Source organism: Arvicola amphibius, chromosome 17 (genome assembly GCF_903992535.2).
Source record: "Arvicola amphibius chromosome 17, mArvAmp1.2, whole genome shotgun sequence".
NCBI classification, from domain to species: Eukaryota; Metazoa; Chordata; class Mammalia; order Rodentia; family Cricetidae; genus Arvicola; species Arvicola amphibius.
Window position 1 is genome coordinate 2,177,843 of NC_052063.2, and position 17,910 is coordinate 2,195,752.

Here is a 17,910-nt window from a genome sequence, read left to right on the forward strand (position 1 = left end):
GAAACCACAGAACCCAGTTTCTACAGTCACAAAATAGGTGATAGTAACAGCTGCAGCCTTGCTCCGGGGGCCTTTCCAAGGTATTCTTTCTCTGTGCTAAGATTTGTTTGTTTGTTTGTTTGTTTTTGTTTTGTTTTTCGAGACAAGGTTTCTCTGTAGCTTTGGAGCCTGTCCTGTAAATAGCTCTTGTTGACCAGGCTGGCCTCAAACTCACAGAGATATCCACCTGCCTCTGCCTCCCATGTACTGGGATTAAAGGCTTGAGCCACCACTGTTGAAATCACCGTGTACAAATGAGTCTGGGCTCTGGAGTTGGGAAGCCTAGGTTTGTGTTGTGGCTTTGCTTCTTATTGATGGCAGGATTTTGGGTAAATTTCTCACCCGTTGATCTTAGTTTCCCCTGTAAAGTAGGGAGGCTAGCTCTGTCTCTAGGGTTGATTTGTTTGTTATCTCCAGTGAGTTTTTCTTAGTTTCTGTGGGCCAATTGTAGGCATTGGTAACAAATGTGAAGATTGTATCTAAAAATATAGGCAAATGAGACAGCACTTTTAACTCTGTCTATCCCAAGAGCTTCGTAAATGACTGGTCCCAGGAGGAAGCATGGCAAGGAAAGCCAGCTGCTGGGACAAGTGGCTCCAGGGGAGTGGCGGCTGGGCCCTGCTACCCGATTTTGGAGCCCTGCCTTCTATGGGGTTTGTACCATCCATTGATCTCAGTGAGTTTCTGTCCAGATTCTTCTTGCCACCTGTCGCTCAGAGCCCTCAGAACTAAATGTAGTCTTTACAAGGTCTGGAATGTGAGCCTCTCGCCTGGGGATTGGGCTCTGTAGTTCAGTGTGACCTCTTGGTCCCGTGGTGTAGTCCCAGAAGTGATAAGCACATAGCTTCCTGTGGAGTCATCTAATTCCCTAATAGAGGAGAAGAATGGCTAGAATTCAGAAAGTAATTGTAGAGGGGACAGAGGGGCAGCAGCCTGGAAGAAAGTTCCTCTGCAAACGCCACGGAGCAGTGGCTTCACGGCGAGCTGTTCCTGGGGACCAGGTTTTCAACCTGGGATCCTATGCTTTTGTAGCCAAGGCGCAAACACAGTACTTTACAAAATTCAAGTTTGGTCCTGTTATTTCTCTTTGTCTTTTTCCTAATAGGAATCTCTGCTCCTGCTCCTGGCATTTCCCAAGCTGGGAACATACACGCATGCGCGCACGCACACACATGCACGAGCGCACGCACATGTGCACGCGCGTGCTCGAACCCCGCCCAACAAAGAATATCTTTCCCTTTAAAAATCCATTATTTACTGTTTTCTCCATTGTTTCCAAGAATTCCACAAAGACCTGTTATTCTACTTGAAAAAACTTGTTGGGGGTCGTTTTCCGACCCAGAACGTCTAAGGCATGTGCCTGAGATCGAACCATGAATCAGTAGTTTGTTGTGTCTTTGTTCTCCCAGAGCGTCCCGTGGTGCCTGGCATATGTAGGCATTTAGAACTGTTTGATTTGGGGGCACAGGAGTTAGGGTTGGAACTCACATGTCTGACTGCCAGGCAAACCCTTTTCATCATCTTACACCCACTTCCAAGGGTTCTTAAGAATGTGTTTCAGCTGGTGTTGATCTGTCTTCCGGCTGTACAGGGCCCCATTCTTCCTGACTCAGCGTTTTGCAGACGCGTGTTTAGAAAGGACACTTGCTGACAGAAGCAGTCAGACACATGGCCACAAGCTGGCCTCTGTGCTAATAAGGGGGCCATCGCTGCCTGGGCCCAGGGGGGCCATGGGTACAAATGTGCTACCAACCAACCCACCAGATGTGAGCAGCAAGGTCTTTATAAGAGTAGGTGTGGGGGGGGGGGGCTTGTCACATTGTAGGCTCACGTCCCCTGTGTTTAAGGAAGCAGGGTAGCAGCCCAGGAAGCCCTTAAAGAGGCTTCTGGTTTAAACTTGCTAGATGTTGCTGTGATTTTGGTGTGATTGGTGTGAGCTGTGTGGCCCGTTCCTCTTCCCTTTGCCTGAGGACAATTCACAAAGAGCACATCTGGCTTGGGAAATTATTTATCTGACCACAGCAAGAGGGTGCGGTTTCTAAAAATACTCCCTCAGTCCAGCGGCAGAAGGAATGAGCGCGATGCAGTCTTTCGGATCACATTCCATTCTCCGTGGAAGCACGGCCGAAAATAGCACCCAGCCTAGCATTAATTTGCAATTAATAAAAACAGGCCAGATTCACATCCCACTCTCTGGGAGAATGGAATGCCGTCAATTCCCATCGAAGGCTCCGGTAAAAGTGCCTCCCCGGAAGAGGGCCAGGCACCCCGGGTCAGCTGACCTCCTCGGAGAGGGCTGGGAATCTGCTGAGCTCAGGGTGGAGGAGCAGAGGGGAGATGATCTGCTGCCCCCTGTGGCAACGAAAGCCTGGCTGCCGGGCTCAGAAAAGAAACTTTGGTTGGCAGGGACAAGATGAGATAGGAGTCTTGGCAGCTTAGCAAGATGAGGCTAGGGATGGTGGACCTCGGCTTTGGTTAGACGAGTGTGAGAACTGCGTATTCTTGCATTAACTAGTTCGTTTACTCGTGTGTGCACACATGTATGTGTGCGGCATGTTTATATCGCAGTGTGCCTCCGCGGCCTGCAGTCATACATTTGTTCCTTCGGGAACTGAATATCTGCTATAGGCAATATTTCTTTGTTCATAAGATACTTACCAGGTCTCCAATGCTTTATCTTTAGTCCTGTGCTGGGTGTTGGGGAATTTAATGCTGAGTCAGATAGCCAGGTCCCTTTTGTCTCGGAGCGGACTGTGGCAGTCTTCACTGGTAGTGATAACGAGCCAACAGATGTTAAGAAGGCAAAGAAGATAAGTCGGTTCCCCGAGAGGACTGGGGATTTCAGCTGGGGCCGAGAGCAATAAACAGAGGAACGCACAATGCCCAGGTCCTGCGAAGGAAATCAGGTCACGGTGTGGATGGAGCCTGGTGGTTCTGTTCAGAGAGGTTGTCTGGGAAGGCTCCTTTACATTGCTCTTGGACTCCTCAAATCTATGGAGCCTTGTCTGACTTCCTGACCTTGGAACATATTGTTCCCTCTGTCCGGAATGTTCTTTCCACTCCTCTTTGTCTGTCTGTTCTTTAGGGGGTCTTCCTTCAGAAAGTTCTTACCCCTTGGCAGGCCAGATGCTCCCATGCCATCTGGACATGCTAAACAGGAAGAGGTGTGTCTGTCTAGCCAGATGGAGCAGAAGGGCTTTGTGGAGGAAGTGGTGACAGACCTCAGTTCTGAAGGCTGGGGAGAAGGGTCTGATGGATGGAGCTTGCAGAGAAAAGGGAACTTCACTGAACTGCTGGAGGCCAGAGCCCTGAGCCAGATCTTGTGAAAACCCTCGCTGGGGTGGAACTGACGGCCTCATTTTGATGGACAGGGAGGTTCCTATAGCTAATCAGGAATGAGACTGGCTATAGACCATTGCTCACCCCACCCCTGGTTCTACTCTTTCCTGTCAACCCCTAGATTTGCCCTCTGTCTGAAGGAAGGTCACCCGAGGGTCCTTTCATTTCCTCTTATGTAGAGCGCTGTTGACTTGCAGATAGCTGTCCCCGGGAGACGATCTCCAAGTGCCAGTGACAAGCCTGATGGAGTCACTGTCTGCAGAGCAGCCGTTCAGGACACTAGAGATGTGTGTGCAGCCAGGTGACATTGGCTGGGCGTTAGAATCCTTTGCAGTGTGACCCTTGCCATACCCTCTGTTAAGAGTTTCCCAGATTGCTCCTGGTTGGGCATTTCTGGTCTCAAGACCACATGAGCGTAAATCTTCTGAAGACGAAAACCAGTCCACTCCCTCCTGCTCATTGTTCCTTGCAATTGCACAGGACAGTGGCTGTCCTGGGTAAAGTCACAGTAATTAACCCTGCGGCCGGAAAGGAGCGATGGACTATGTCTTCCTGCATGGAATTACTATCCTCCTGGAGTCAAGGGAAGTCCATTTCCTGTGAACAATAACTCCCCTTGACACATAGCTTAATGGCCACGATGGCTCTGGGTAGACTCCTCAGGCAAGCCCCTTGCCTCGGTTTCTTCATCTGCCAAGAGGAAATAACCATGAGACCTTTCTGAGAGCTGTTGCGAGAGTCGTCTGCAGAGGTTTATGTCAGGCTCCTAGACAGTGCCTGGCTCTCAGCGATGCTCCTATTTCTTCCCCACTGACTGCCATTTTCTCAGCTCTGGCTACTGCTACTGCAGATCCATGTGCTAGCAGAGACAGCTGAGACTCAGAGAGGCAGAAGTGTCACAACTCCATTACTGAAAGCCTGTTATGTGGTAGACCTGGGGTTTGCACTTGCCACTTGCCTGCTAATTTGCTTTCTCAACAGCCCTTCCTGGTAGACCATGGTGTGAGCATCCATCGCATTTTACAGATAAAGAGTCCCAGGCTCAGGAGAGGATCTTGTTACAATGTAGCTTTCTGCTTTCTAAGATGCTCTGAGGTGATGCTGATGATGCTGGGGCAAGGACCAACCAGGGAGGAGTAGCTAGACTGACTGGCATGCCTCAGGACTGGAAAGGGACAGAGCTGGGCTTGGAACTAGAGTACTTCAGCTTCTTCCCATCCTGTGATGTAGCCTCCCACACTGGACCTGCCTTTCCCATACATGGGTGGAAATCTTATCTCATGCTCTGAGTTGGGCAGTGGGTTTTCGGGCTTTCTGTTGAGTTGGCCTCCAGCTGTTAATGGGGATGGCTGTAACTTACAGTCTCCAGTCCTTCTGTTAACAACTCTATAGGCAAGAGCTCTGAGTCCACTTTTCGGATAGACAAACTGAGTGGCATGGTGGTACTTAACCAATGATTACCTAGTAAGGACAGGGTCAAAGTTCAACCCCTATTCCTGTGTCTCCTAAGCCCCTGATCTTTGAGTGCTGGACACTTCCTCTAAGACACTGCAAGGGACTGGCAGACATTCCTAAGGAGCCTAGTCACGAGCTTCCTTTCTTAGTACTTAAAGACCAACCAGCTGCTGCCTCCTCTCCCATCAAGTGAGCTTGTCATTCACAGTGACCTTGGGTTAATGCTATTTTGATGGTGGCAAAATATGCGTAATGTAACTTAAAACCTACTGTACTTGGGTGTCCAGCACAGAGGCAGGAAGCACCCCAGCACCCAGCTGAGGACCACAGTCCTCCCCTGCACCTGCACCTCCCTCCACACCCTTTACGTCCTGGCTTCTTGCTTTTCTTGCCCACAGCCCCTGGCAGTTGCTACCATTCTACTTTCTGTTTCGATGAATTTATCTACTCTAGGGACCGGGTATAAATAGAATCAGACAATAAGTATCTTTCTGTGCCTGGCTTATTTCAAACTGCTCTTGTCTTCAGGGTTCATCTGCGTTGAAGTGGGGTTAATCCTGCCGACATGTGAATGATCCCCCCTAATTTATCTCTTTGACTCCGATTTTCACTTAGCTAGGGCACACCTCTAGAGGGGATGGATAATCACAAAGGCAGGGCAAATTAAACTCCTGAGAGTTACCTTCTCTGAAGCCTTTCAGAGTGGAAGCCGGACTGCAGGAGGTAGGATGAGATCAAAGAGTGGTTCTGATCCAGGACGGGACAGGGCAACAGTTTAGCACCAGCAACAACAACAGAAACAAATACCCCACCACACACACACCCTCACACATAAACAGAGAGGCCCCTTTCTCCAAAGCTGAACCGTGTGCTGGGTGGGGCTGCAGAGTCTGTCCTCTAAGATGCTGGGAAGCAATGCTGGCTCAAGGATCAGCCAGGAGTAGAGCCGGCCTGATTGGCATGCCTCTGTTAGTTGCAGGTGGTAAGAGAGGGAGCTAATGGGTGGAAAAGTCCTTTTACAGAGTTGGGTAGCTGGAAAGACCCTGTGTGTCTTGTTGCTTTTCCTTGTGATCCTCAGCCAATCTTCTTAGGACCCCGAACTTTTAGCAACTTAATTTCCTGCCATCCAGGCCTCCTCTAAACATAGCAATCAGCTCTACAATGTGATGGGCTTTTGTGTGGCCATCTTACGTTTAACCCTCGGTTTTCCCTGCACTCTCGTGCATTTTGCTTTTTTTCTTAGGTTGCCCATATTTGTATTTAGTTTGAGTTTTTTTGTAGAGTGGTATTTATTTAGAAAGGAGGCCTTAAGTAATGGCCATTAATGGGAAATGCGTACCACGGCCCAAAGAAGAGCTTAAGAAGTGAAAATAATAGAAACCAAAAGCAGTGTTATGTTGTTGTTTGATGTTGGCCGCTGCCCCAGCTGCGAGCCCAAGGCCGGTTGGTTGGTTCTCTCTGGTGAATGTGGAGATGCTTTAATTAGACCCATGTGGCTCACCACCTTCCTGATTCATGTCAAAGAAAAGAAGGACTTCTTCATTTTGTGATTCAGAGTAATTCATTCATGTGACTGCTCACCTCCTTGACCGTCTGTTTCTTTCTTATTGACGGTCTCTACTGTTATGGTAAATGCCATCTCACGTGTCCTGAAATCAATCACCTATCAGGATTTAAAGACAAATCTGCCATTCCTGCTGTAAACACTTTATATATGCTTTATGCAGTTTAATTGTCATGACACCATAGGGGCAGGAAAGATCCTTACTCCCATTTTACAGATGGGGGAATGGAGGCATTCACACCTGATGGCATCTTCCTACTTAGCAGTTGTTGACATAAAGCGCCTCGTGGCTTTAAATCCTAGAGCTGAGCGGCTCAGGGTCTGGGAATGCTGCGTGTGTGTTGATTAATACCGCTTTTCCGTTCAAGGGCCAAGAACACCGGCTCATCTAGATTTCTATTAATCATTGTCACGGCAATGACAGTTTTACAGGGAGGCTGATAAGCGCCAGTCTGCGAGGGTGGGAGTGGGCCCGAAATGTAAACACACTTCCCGCCAGAGTGCCTGCGTGGCATGCAGAGTTGCCCAACCCTTGTGAAAGCCCCTGCGGTGGGCGATTGTGTGCACGTGCAATGGGTGTTCTCACACGTTTGTGTTTGAAAGACCCAACGTGCCCCAGACAGCATCGGCACTGTGCTGTGGCTGAGCAGAGCTTGGAATCTTCCGCAGGAGCTGAAGCTGGTTCATTCTTCTGATTGACAGGGCACACTCTGTAAAGCTTCCCACCAACTTCCTGCAAGCCAGTCAGGGGCCTTGATAAGCCAGCAGAATTCAGAGCCGTGAAGTGCATGCAACCCGAGCCCCAAGAATGCCTTTTCTAAGGGTGGCTGTGTGCAGCTGCAGCTGCTTTGAATGACATTCCATCCATCCAAGGATGACTTTTTTTTTTTTTTTTTTTTTTTTTTTAAAACAAAAATAGGCTTTTTCGAGGGGCTTCATTCAAAAAAAGCTTCTGTGGCATTCAGCCCCAGAAGCTCCCCGGGCAGGGTATGTGGCTCATCCAGCACATTACTAACACGCAATTGGAAATCAGGCTGGGAATAGTGGAACACAGGAGGGGTTCGACTCGCAAGGCTGGCTGAGACTGAGGAAATCCACAGACCCTCCCAGGGCAGATGTTTCTAGGGCCTAAAGCACCAGAGAGACACACCCGTGAGCTGCCCAGGGCTTGGGTATCTTCAGATGAATGACTCCGGCTCCCTAAAGCTGTTTCCTGGTTTAAGAGGAGTTTCTGAAACATTGTGCTAAAATTGCCTTCACATAAAATTGACCATTTTTGAGCATTTAAAGAATTTAAATCTATTTTTAATTAGCGTACAAAATATTAAGTGTCCTCGTGACATTTGGTATAAAGTATATTCATATTTTTATAAGTATAGTTTTGGATAGACTTGGGTTAGAGAATTCAACAGTCATGGATAATTGGGAGTTTTCAATGAATGGTAATTGGGGTTATTATTATTTTATATTGCTGTTATTTCCTTATGCTTTTCAAAATATAGTGCCTGTTCGGTGCTGAGTATTTCTTGGCCAGAGGCAGCTGCTAGGAGGGTGGTACAAAGATGTGGAGCCTGCTACAGGGGATTCAGAGTCTGTTAGTGAGGGCAGATGTGTATGTATGTATAGTATGTACAAGTGCATATATGTGTATATGTGTATACATGTACTAGACAGATAGATAGGTAGGTAGGTAGATAGATAGATAGATAGATAGATAGATAGATAGATAGATGATAGATAGATAGATAGATGGATAGATGGATAGATGGATAGATAGATAATGTATAGATAACTTTGTAGCTTTGGAACATACTCTGTAGATAAGGCCTACACTGCACGTTCATGCTTATTTGGAAGACCAAAATGGCGATTTTTGTGGTTGCTGTTGTTCGTGGGATGTCGTAGTTTACATGTGAAAAGTCCCCCCAAAGGCTCATGGGTTTAAACACTTGGTTCCCAGCTGGTGGTTTTGTTCCGGGAGAAAGTGGATCATTAAGAACCTTGAAGTTTTGTAGTTTAGATGTACTGGTATTGGTGCGGTGGGAAGCTTGGGTTCTTTGACTAGAGACTAGAGAGACCGTGGTGGCCTGGGCATCCTCATCAGTTTGCAGACGCTAGCGAGGTCACTCATGCAGATCTCTGTGGGTCTTGCTTCTTTTTGCAGATCGCTGACTTTGGGCTTTCCAATCTGTACCAGAAGGACAAGTACTTGCAGACGTTCTGTGGGAGCCCGCTCTATGCATCTCCTGAGATTGTCAACGGGAGGCCTTACCGAGGGCCAGAGGTGAGCAGGCTGCCGGGGAAGGGTTGGGGGAGCTGGAGGGAGAGGGAGGCAAGAACAAGATCTCCGAAAGTTCTTAAAACCCCCAACTATGCATCTCCTGAGATTGTCAACGGGAGGACTTACCGAGGGCCAGAGGTGAGCAGGCTATAGAACTTGCTTGAAAGCCTTAGAGAAGCCTACGAGAGCAGAAAAAGCTACGGTTCCACTGTAAGGCAGCTGCTAAGGATTTCTTTCTTTCTTTCTTTTTTTTTTTTTTAGATTTTTCTCTTTATTGACATCATCTGAAAATAATTGAGATCAAGTTGGTAAAGGGCACATTATGCATACTGTGGCACACACATACACACACACACACGCACATGCACACACTTGCTTTTTGTCAATTTATAATTATTTTGTGACACCTTCCAGCTTCATTATTAACATATGATTTGTAATAACCACATAAAATCTTGCTTTGTGCATATATTATTATATATTTAATAATTTACCTGGCTTTAGATACTTGATTTTCCCTATTGTATCAAAATAAACAGAACCAAGAAAACTCTTATCAGGTATATACCTCTTTTGCCCATATTTAATAGTGTGTATGTTTGAAGAAATAAATTTTAGTGGCATCTTCTCTTTTGTGAGAAATGTATTTTGTAACGCCTTAGAAGGGCACTCATGGTCACTGTAAGATATGCATCTGTCCTAGCTTGCTTTCTGTTGCTGCAATTAAACATGGCAGTGAAAGCCCTTTGGGGGAGGAAAGGGTTCATTTCCTCTTACAGCAGACAGTCTATCATGAAGGGAAGTCGGGGCAGGAACCTGGAGGCAGGAACCGAAGCAAAGACCGGAAGAAGACTGCTTACTGGATTGTTCTCATGCCTTACTAGCCCGCAGCCTTGTTTAACCCAGGACCACCTTCCCAGGGTTGGCAGTGTCCCCAGTGGAAGGGCCCTCCCACGCCTATGATTAACCAAGAAAAATGCCCACAGACTGGTCTATATCAATCTGATGGAGGCCTTTGTCTCAGTTGAGGTTCCCTCTTCCCAGGTGACCCCAGATTGTGTCAAACTGACAGAAACCATGAGTTAGTAGGACGGTGAGCCTCTCCTTGTGGAGGTTCACCCACCCCTAACCCTTAAATAGCAGCTGCTTGGTGTGTAGAAATGTTTTCTTCCAAATATTTATCCATCTGAGAGTGTTTTGGTGGCAGGACTGGGATAAAGGGAAGGCTGCCAAGAATCACTAACGAAGTAAAGAGAAGGTCTTCAAAAAACAAAATATCAGGGACAAGCATAGGGCACAAACTAGCCTGTTAATTTATTGTCAGATGCTTCTTGGTCTCTGATCGTTGCTGGGCGGGTCTGAGGTTGCAAGCGGGCACTCGGGTCTGGTCAGCAAACATACTTTATTTGGCCACATTCATCTCCCTTAAGAAAGAAATGAACGAACATTTAGTAGCTGAGAGATTCCACAGAAAAGTCGTATTTCTGACTTCTCTATAAAAACCAAACACTGTGGCAGTTCTGGGCCTACATTTGTACACAGTAGTATAAGCCAGGAAGAAACTGCCTGCCTGAGAGAATGCACACTACAGTTTGTCTCTATCCCCAGCTTTCCACATTTGCACCCTACGTTTGTTTGTTTGTTTGTTTGTTTATGCTTTGTTTTTGTGTTGTCTGCTCAGCTCTGGTAGGATTTGGAACCTTTGAGCCCTCTGAGGAGGTAAAGGGAGGAGCTGATGGTTTGTTTGTTTGTTTGAGACTGGGTTTTTCTGTGGTTTTGGAGCCTGTCCTGGCACTAGCTCTTGTAGACCCAGGCTGACCTCGAACTCACAGAGATCCGCCTGCCTCTGCCTCCCAAGTGCTGGGATTAGAGGCGTGCACCACCACCATCCGGCTTCTATACTCAATTTTCAAATTGAGCTGGAAGCAGTCTCGTCTCTACCTGCCTCATGGAATCATTATGAGAACCAGGCACAGTTTCCTACTTCATAGTGCTCTGAAGCAGAATGGGCTTGCTTGTTCATTGCCGGGCTGTGGTGGTAACCTGCCTTCCAGGTGCTAAATCCAGCTCCCGGGGATGCTGTGGGTTCATACACAGCAGTGCCAATGGTTTGGAAGGCATCTGGGGTCTGCATCTTAGCTCCTATGTGTCCTGTCTCTCTGCTCCAGGTGGACAGCTGGGCCTTGGGCGTGTTGCTTTACACTCTCATTTATGGGACGATGCCCTTCGATGGCTTCGATCACAAAAACCTCATTCGACAGATCAGCAGCGGAGAATACCGGGAGCCCACACAACCCTCAGGTGTGTGTCCTGCGGAGGTCGGGGCTGGAGGGGAGAGCGCTTGGTTGATCCGCCCCAGCTCATGCACACTTTCTTGTGTGTGAGACATCTCCTGCTATTCCCCATTCTTCTTTCATAACAGTACCTATGTGTTTAAACGACCACTACGGGCTCTTATCTGTCAGCCCTTTGGGCAGGGTGGTATGCTTCTGGCCTCACCGTGGTCTCCTTTGTACCAACTTCCAGTTATCTGGGAGTCAGGGTTACCGCTGGGGCTGCATGTCTGTCTTAGTTTGGGTTTTTTATTGTTGGTGAAGAGACACCAAAAGACCATGGCAACTCCCACAAAGAAAATATTTAATTGGAGTGGCTCGCTTATAGTTTCAGAGGTTCAGTCCATTGTGATCATGAAGGGGAGCGCAGCAGCATGCAGGCAGACGTGGTGCTGGAGCCAAGAGTGCTACATCTTGCAGGCAACAGGAAGTCAACTGACTGTCACACTGAGGGAAGCTTGAGAAGAGACCTCAAAGCCCGCCCCACAGTGACACACTTCCTCCAACAAGGCCACACCTCCTGATAGTGCCACTCTCTTTGGGGACCATTTTCTTTCAAAGCACCACAGTGTCCCTTACTTCTGTGCCTGTCTGTGTGGCTCTGACTCTTGAGGTGCCTCCCTATGGCTGGTCATTTCAGAGCAGAGCCTGGATCTCTATGGCTGGTCATTCCAGAGCAGAGCCTGGATCTCTTACTTAGCAGCTTACTGGAGGCTCTGATGAGGAAGAAGGTGTCAGGTATTCCTGCAAATTATGCCTAGCACCTGGGCTCTGTTCCCCCTGGGATTTTTTTTTCTTGGTCAGAGCAACCAAGGTCAAAAGTTCCACCTCTTCATGGGAGAGCACCAGGTGTGTGCAGGAGTGTGGACAGATGGCTGGCACAGAATGTGGTTAATATTTGTGTACATTCCATTTAATGGACACGCAGTTGTGTTTTTTAACGATTCACAGTGGTTTCATAAATTTGTTAACAAACCCAGAGTGAGTGACTATTGAACCATTCCTCATTTCTAGGGGTCGCACAGGCTTAGCTTTGAGCCCTTGAGCCTGGTACATAATTTTGTCTTTATCAATATGTAGCAATTTTGGTTTGTTTATATTGAAGAACAACTCATTTAATGGGCATTGGAACTCTTGATCTATTGCCAATGGAACTCTTCCCCGTGTCTGAATGTTCATCTCCCGCACGTTTTCTGACCCATCACGGTCTTCTCGCACCTGAGGACAACAGACAGAACGTCTGTGTGGTGTTGGGCGGGGGCGTTTTGGAGGCAGACTTCTAGCAGGGAGAACAGAAACCTGACAGCCCAGCATGAAGCGCATGGGGGATGGGCTGCTTACTCACAGCCTGAGAGCAGCTGCCAGCGCACCAGACATGCCTGCTTCAGAGTCCTGAGACTCCACTGGGCCGTGGACATGGGGCCGCAGAAGAGTGGGGAACTGACTTGGGGACTGCAAAGAAATTAGGTAAATTTGCCAGCGTAGAAAGATGAGGACTAACATGGGTGGGTAGGTGGGTAAGTGGTAGATAGATGGTAGACAGACAGACAGACGGATGATAGAGAGATGATAGATAGATGATAGATAATAGACAGGTGGATGATATAGATGATAGATAGATGGTAGACAGATGGACAGATGGATAGATGATAGATAGATGGACAGGCAGAATGACAGACATGACTTAGGACTTTTGTGGTCTTTTACTCACTAACTGGTACCAGTAAACTTCCTGACACCTTGTAAGAGTTCAGGAAATTCTCACCAAGTGATTGATGACCCTGTCCCTTCTCAGGAGTGTCGATCACTCTGTCCCCATTGCTAGGCTCTGCCAGTCTCTTCTCAGCCTTCACACACGGCTGAGGGGAGGATCCAGCCTCCCAGGATATAACTCAGTGCCAGGTGAGGGACAGGGCACAGCTTGATCCTGAAAGTCAGTTTACCAGCTGTGCGGTTGGCTCCTGTGGCTTCCTCAGCATCCTTGGGAGCCTTGCCCCTTTATCTCTGGCAATAGAATTTTCAAAGGGACTTTTTTTTTTTTTTTTTTTTTTTTTTTTTTTTTTTTTTTTTTTTAAAGAAAGGCCGTGGCCACCTGGGTAGCAGATAAAGATCAGCTCTGGGTTTGGTGGATACCAGTAGGGCTTATGTCAGACACAGGAGGTGAGCTCACTGGGTGTGGCTCTCAGATCCTGGCTGAGACCTCGGGAGTGGGGCCAGCCATGGGTAAAGCTGTTCTCTCTGCCCAGGTGTGTCAGGTAAGAGCCACGCCTGGCACAGGTGAGCGGTTCTCCATCCTCTGCCTCCAGCCCCTTTTCAAGGTGGCTGAGGACTGTGTGTTCACAAGTACCTACCTGTGGAAGGCTTCTGGTGAGCACCTGTGTTTTGTTCGGGTAAGAATGATACTGACCAAAGAGGCAGTGAGATTGAGTTAGAATTCCTTCCCAATTACCTGGCCTGTGGTCCTTGATGCCCATCTGGGATGGCAAAGAGGTTAGTAGTTCCGGCGTTTAAGAGCGGATCATGGCTGTCGGGGAGAGCACTGGTGATAACTGCTTGCCTCGTGGGTGTGGAAACGTTTGCGTTTGAGCCTAAGAACCAGACGGGCAATGCACAATTAAGACCAGGCTGCTTCTGGGTTATAAACGGATGGATTCCCGGGGTTTGCTGGCTAGTCAGCCAGGCTTTCTCAGGGAGGTCTAGGCCAGGGGAGGGACTCTGTCTTAAAAGAAAAAGGCTGCTGGTCCTGAGGCTCCCCAGAGTTTGTCCTGTGGCCTCCACACAGATTACGTACCAGCACACACATGTGCACTTCCACACGTGAAGTTGCACCACAGAAAGAAACGGAGAGCAAGTCAGAATGGGACCTCTCTGTGGCTCGTGGTCCTGAGCCTTGGGCAGGGTTTTGTTGTCTAAAGTATAGTCTAAAGTCTTTTCCTCCTGCTTCAGCAAGAGGCCAGAATGCTCCAAATGGATTCTTTTCCCCCCTGCAGTGTGCATGTCTCTGTAACCATTCATGGAAAAAGTCACCCTGCCAAAAATCTCCCAAGGATAGCCTGATTCTTTTTGTCTTTCACCCCTTAGATGCCCGAGGACTCATTCGGTGGATGCTGATGGTGAACCCTGACCGCCGGGCCACCATCGAGGACATCGCCAACCACTGGTGGGTGAACTGGGGCTACAAGAGCAGTGTCTGTGACTGTGATGCCCTTCCTGACTCCGAGTCTCCGCTCTTGGCACGGATCATCGATTGGCACCATCGTTCCACCGGGCTGCAGGCTGAGGCTGAAGCCAAGATGAAGGGTCTGGCCAAACCCGGAGCCTCTGAGGTGGTCCTGGAGCGGCAACGATCGCTGAAGAAGTCCAAGAAAGAAAATGACTTTACCCCGGCTGGCCAGGACTCCGTACCCGAAAGCCCATCCAAGCTGAGTTCCAAGAGGCCCAAAGGCATCCTGAAGAAGAGGAGCAACAGTGAACACCGCTCCCACAGTACTGGCTTCATCGAAGGCATTGTGGGCCCTACCTTAACGTCCCCGTTCAAGATGGAGCAAGATTTGTGCCGGACCAGCATTCCCCTCCCCAGTTCCCCCGAGGCAGATATGTCAGGGAAGCTCAGCCTCAAACAGTCAGCCACGATGCCCAAGAAAGGTATCTTGAAAAAGACCCAGCAGAGAGAATCTGGTTACTATTCATCCCCAGAACGCAGCGAGTCTTCCGAGCTGCTGGACGCTAATGACGTCATCACCGGCAGCGGCCTCTCTTCTCCTCCCCCAGAGGCAGCCAGGGGAACCTCCCACAGCCTATCCTGCCGGAGGAAGGGCATCTTGAAACACAGCAGCAGGTACTCGGACCGTGCCGCAGACCCTGCCCTCGCCAGCCCCGAAATGCCCACACTGGAATCCTTGTCCGCGCCCGGTGTCCCCCCTGATGGTGTCTCTCGGAGTTACAGCCGCCCGTCCAGTGTCATCAGCGATGACAGTGTCCTGTCCAGCGACTCCTTTGACTTGTTAGACCTCCAGGAGAACCATCCAGCCCGCCAGCGCATCCGCAGCTGCGTCTCTGCAGAAGACTTCCTCCAGCTTCAGGACTTTGAGACGCCACACAACCGGCCCCGGCCCCAGTACCTGAAGCGGTACCGGAACCGACAGGCAGACAGTAGCTTCTCCCTCCTCACTGATATGGACGACGTGACCCAGGTGTATAAGAAAGCGCTGGAGATCTGCAGCAAGCTCAACTAGCCCTTCGGGGCACAGAGGATGGGATGGGTGGGAAGGTCTAAGGGAGGAGGGCAACAGAACTCAGCTTCTGGCTGGTTACCTCTTTGCTGGCCGTGACAATGGACTGGAAAAGGACTGCTAACTGGTAAGACCTGGCCCGGCCAGTGTTCTCAGTCTTGGGTCAGCACCTAAAAGGGATGGAAATGGTTCTTTATCAGTCTGCTGCCAGTCAGAATGTGGGTCCTAACTGGCGTTCCCATATGGCATCTCACATAGAATTGGCTTTCCAGGGGAGGTGATGTTGGCCAGCACCAAGTGGGAGGGGGCATTATGGGGACTGGGGTGTCTCACTAGAAGTCACCTAGGCCTTTCTGGAGGAGGAGTAGGAAGACTGAGACCATCTGCTTTGGATGAATACATTAGCAAGTTTGGTCTGACTTCATAGGGACTAGCGAGATTGAGGCACCGTTAGCTTGGGTTGGTGATCAGTTGGTATCTGTACTGGGTGCTGATTTTGAGTAGCCTAGGCATAACACAGGGTGATGTGATCGAGTACCAGTAACTGCGGTGGGATCGGGAATCGCCGTGACAGTGTGCCTGCCAGAACTAAGCCCTGGGGGTTAGCGCACAACACCCTGTCACCCTGTGGTGCCTGCTGACTCCTTCGTGGCCCAGCATGGCATTTGTTAATTGGCTCCTGGACCTCAAGTGGAAGCCAGAGGGACTTGCTTAGAGAGCAAACGCTTCAAACTCTTCTAGGGACATAGTCTGTGATCAGTTTTTGACTTCCCAGGATCTGCCTGGTTTGTTCCTTAACATCACCACCTGAAGGTGGGCAAAGAGAAATTTGGTGGTGTGAGAGCCCAGGGCATTGTGTATGACAGGACAAAGAGCTGCTGTGGTCTTTGTACAGTTCTCTGGATGGTGAGGCACACCAGCAAGGGGCGATTTATCTCTTTTTTAAGTGTCTCAGTATTAACTGGAACCCAGCCTCTTGGCTTCTCACCTGCACGAATGCTTTAGTTGGATGTGATGCTGTCCAGGGCCTCCAGAGGATTCCCAGCTCAGCTGCTGGCCCCATCCACCCACAGGTGTGGAGCATTAATGGTAGATATGACTTGCTAGTGTAGGGACCTAGCGCGTAGGTGGGCGTGTGGATGCAGAAAGTGTGATTTGATAGAAGGTTCTTGTCTCTCCTCCAACCTAAGTGTTCTGTCTCGTGGCTTTGATCTCCCTGCACGTTCCTTCCATCCGTGGAACGGGAGGTTGAAAGAGAAGAGTGTTGGGCGGGCACGACAAAATTAGGGACATCTCTTCAGAGTCCTCCAGATGGCTCTGGAGGAGGCTCTCAGAAAAGAGGTGTGGCAGGATGTTTAAAAACGTTCCAGCTGGTTATCTAATCTCCCAGCGCTCAGATTACAGGTGATGTTATTCCCACAGTGGGCATCCTGTGGATACTGGGGTTGAAATGGTCTTTTGGGACTGACCTCAGAATCCACTGGGTTGGGCAGATTAGAATCCTTATTCTAAGGTGGCTGCCTCCTGATAGCCTCACAGAGGGGGCTGGTGAAGGATGCATCTTGGGAAGTCTTAGGAAAAACATGGGACATGTCACAGCACTGAGAACAGTTGTCAGGAAGATGCTGCCCCGTGTTTCCAGAGACTGTCCTGTATCTCTGCCACCCACGCCTGCATTGAGGCCCGTGCCTTCCTTTAGGTTGAGAAAGCTATTGTGGGAAGCTGCTGGGATTCCTCTCTTTCAGTACCACCTCCCTCTCAAGCTCTGGGAGGGGCTAAACGGAAGAAAAATCTATAGGTAGAGAGTTGTGTTTGGGGGTGCATAGAGGGCAGCATGCAACCTCTGGTCCCCATCTCCTTGCCTCCTCTTGTGAATAGCCCCTGCTTCTACAACGCTGGCCACCGAGCATGCCACTAGTCTCAGGTATACCAGCCATGACCGGTTGATGGGATGTGCCTGTTTTGGATTTCCCATCATTCTGGTGATTCCATTGGTGACTCTACCGTCTCTCTTCCCAGTCACCAGTATGCTTTCTTTTGCCAGCACACTCTAAGACAAAGGAAAAACAAATGTCCCCCACCCATACAGAGGCTGCGGTATGCCCTCGGTTCCAGGGCAGACACTATGAGTCAAGCCCAGGACTGTGGTTAGATCTGGTGGTCTCGGACCCCTGCAGTGGTGGAGAGCTGCTTCCAAGGCCAGGCTTGGTTCTGACGTCTGCTTCTCAGCGAGATGGCTGACCGTCCATCCCTGCAAGGGAAAGAGTTAGAATAGAGTAGAGCCCTAAAAAGCAGTTTCCCAATTAAGTCCCCCCTTACCTACAAGCCAATCCCCAGCCGAACGTGTGCTGGGTGGTTCATTTCCCTGGAGTCACTAGGGAGAGACGGGAGACTGCCAGCCCCTCCGGTCCTTGCTTTGCTTCTGGGGCCCCTTTCATCCTTTGTTTACACATCTGCCAAAGGGGTGGAATTGTACTTCGTTTTACAGGTAAATTTCAAGGCACAATCAGTTTTTAGGAAAATGCTTCAAGACCCCAGGCAACCTGACAATGCTAAATTCTTTCTGAATTTGGTCTCTGTTACTGGGAGCTCCTTATCATAGGCGCGCCCTGCAGGGTGAAATTCAGGCGTGTTTTGCCCAGGCCTGCTGTCGCAAATGTGCCCTGC

At 49.2% G+C, this 17,910-nt stretch overlaps 1 protein-coding gene across 1 annotated transcript in view; it reads left to right on the forward strand.

Moving 5' to 3' along the window:
* The window catches only part of Nuak1 (NUAK family kinase 1), a 65,703-nt gene extending 47,805 nt beyond the window's left edge, over positions 1 to 17,898 (forward strand). Inside the window, exons 5-7 of the mRNA XM_038314551.1 lie at positions 8,562 to 8,681; positions 10,847 to 10,979; positions 14,093 to 17,898. Of these exons, the coding sequence (XP_038170479.1) occupies positions 8,562 to 8,681; positions 10,847 to 10,979; positions 14,093 to 15,246 (1,407 nt within the window). The 3' untranslated portion in view covers positions 15,247 to 17,898. The remainder of the gene's footprint in view (positions 1 to 8,561; positions 8,682 to 10,846; positions 10,980 to 14,092) is intronic.
* Positions 17,899 to 17,910: the final 12 nt, after the last annotated feature.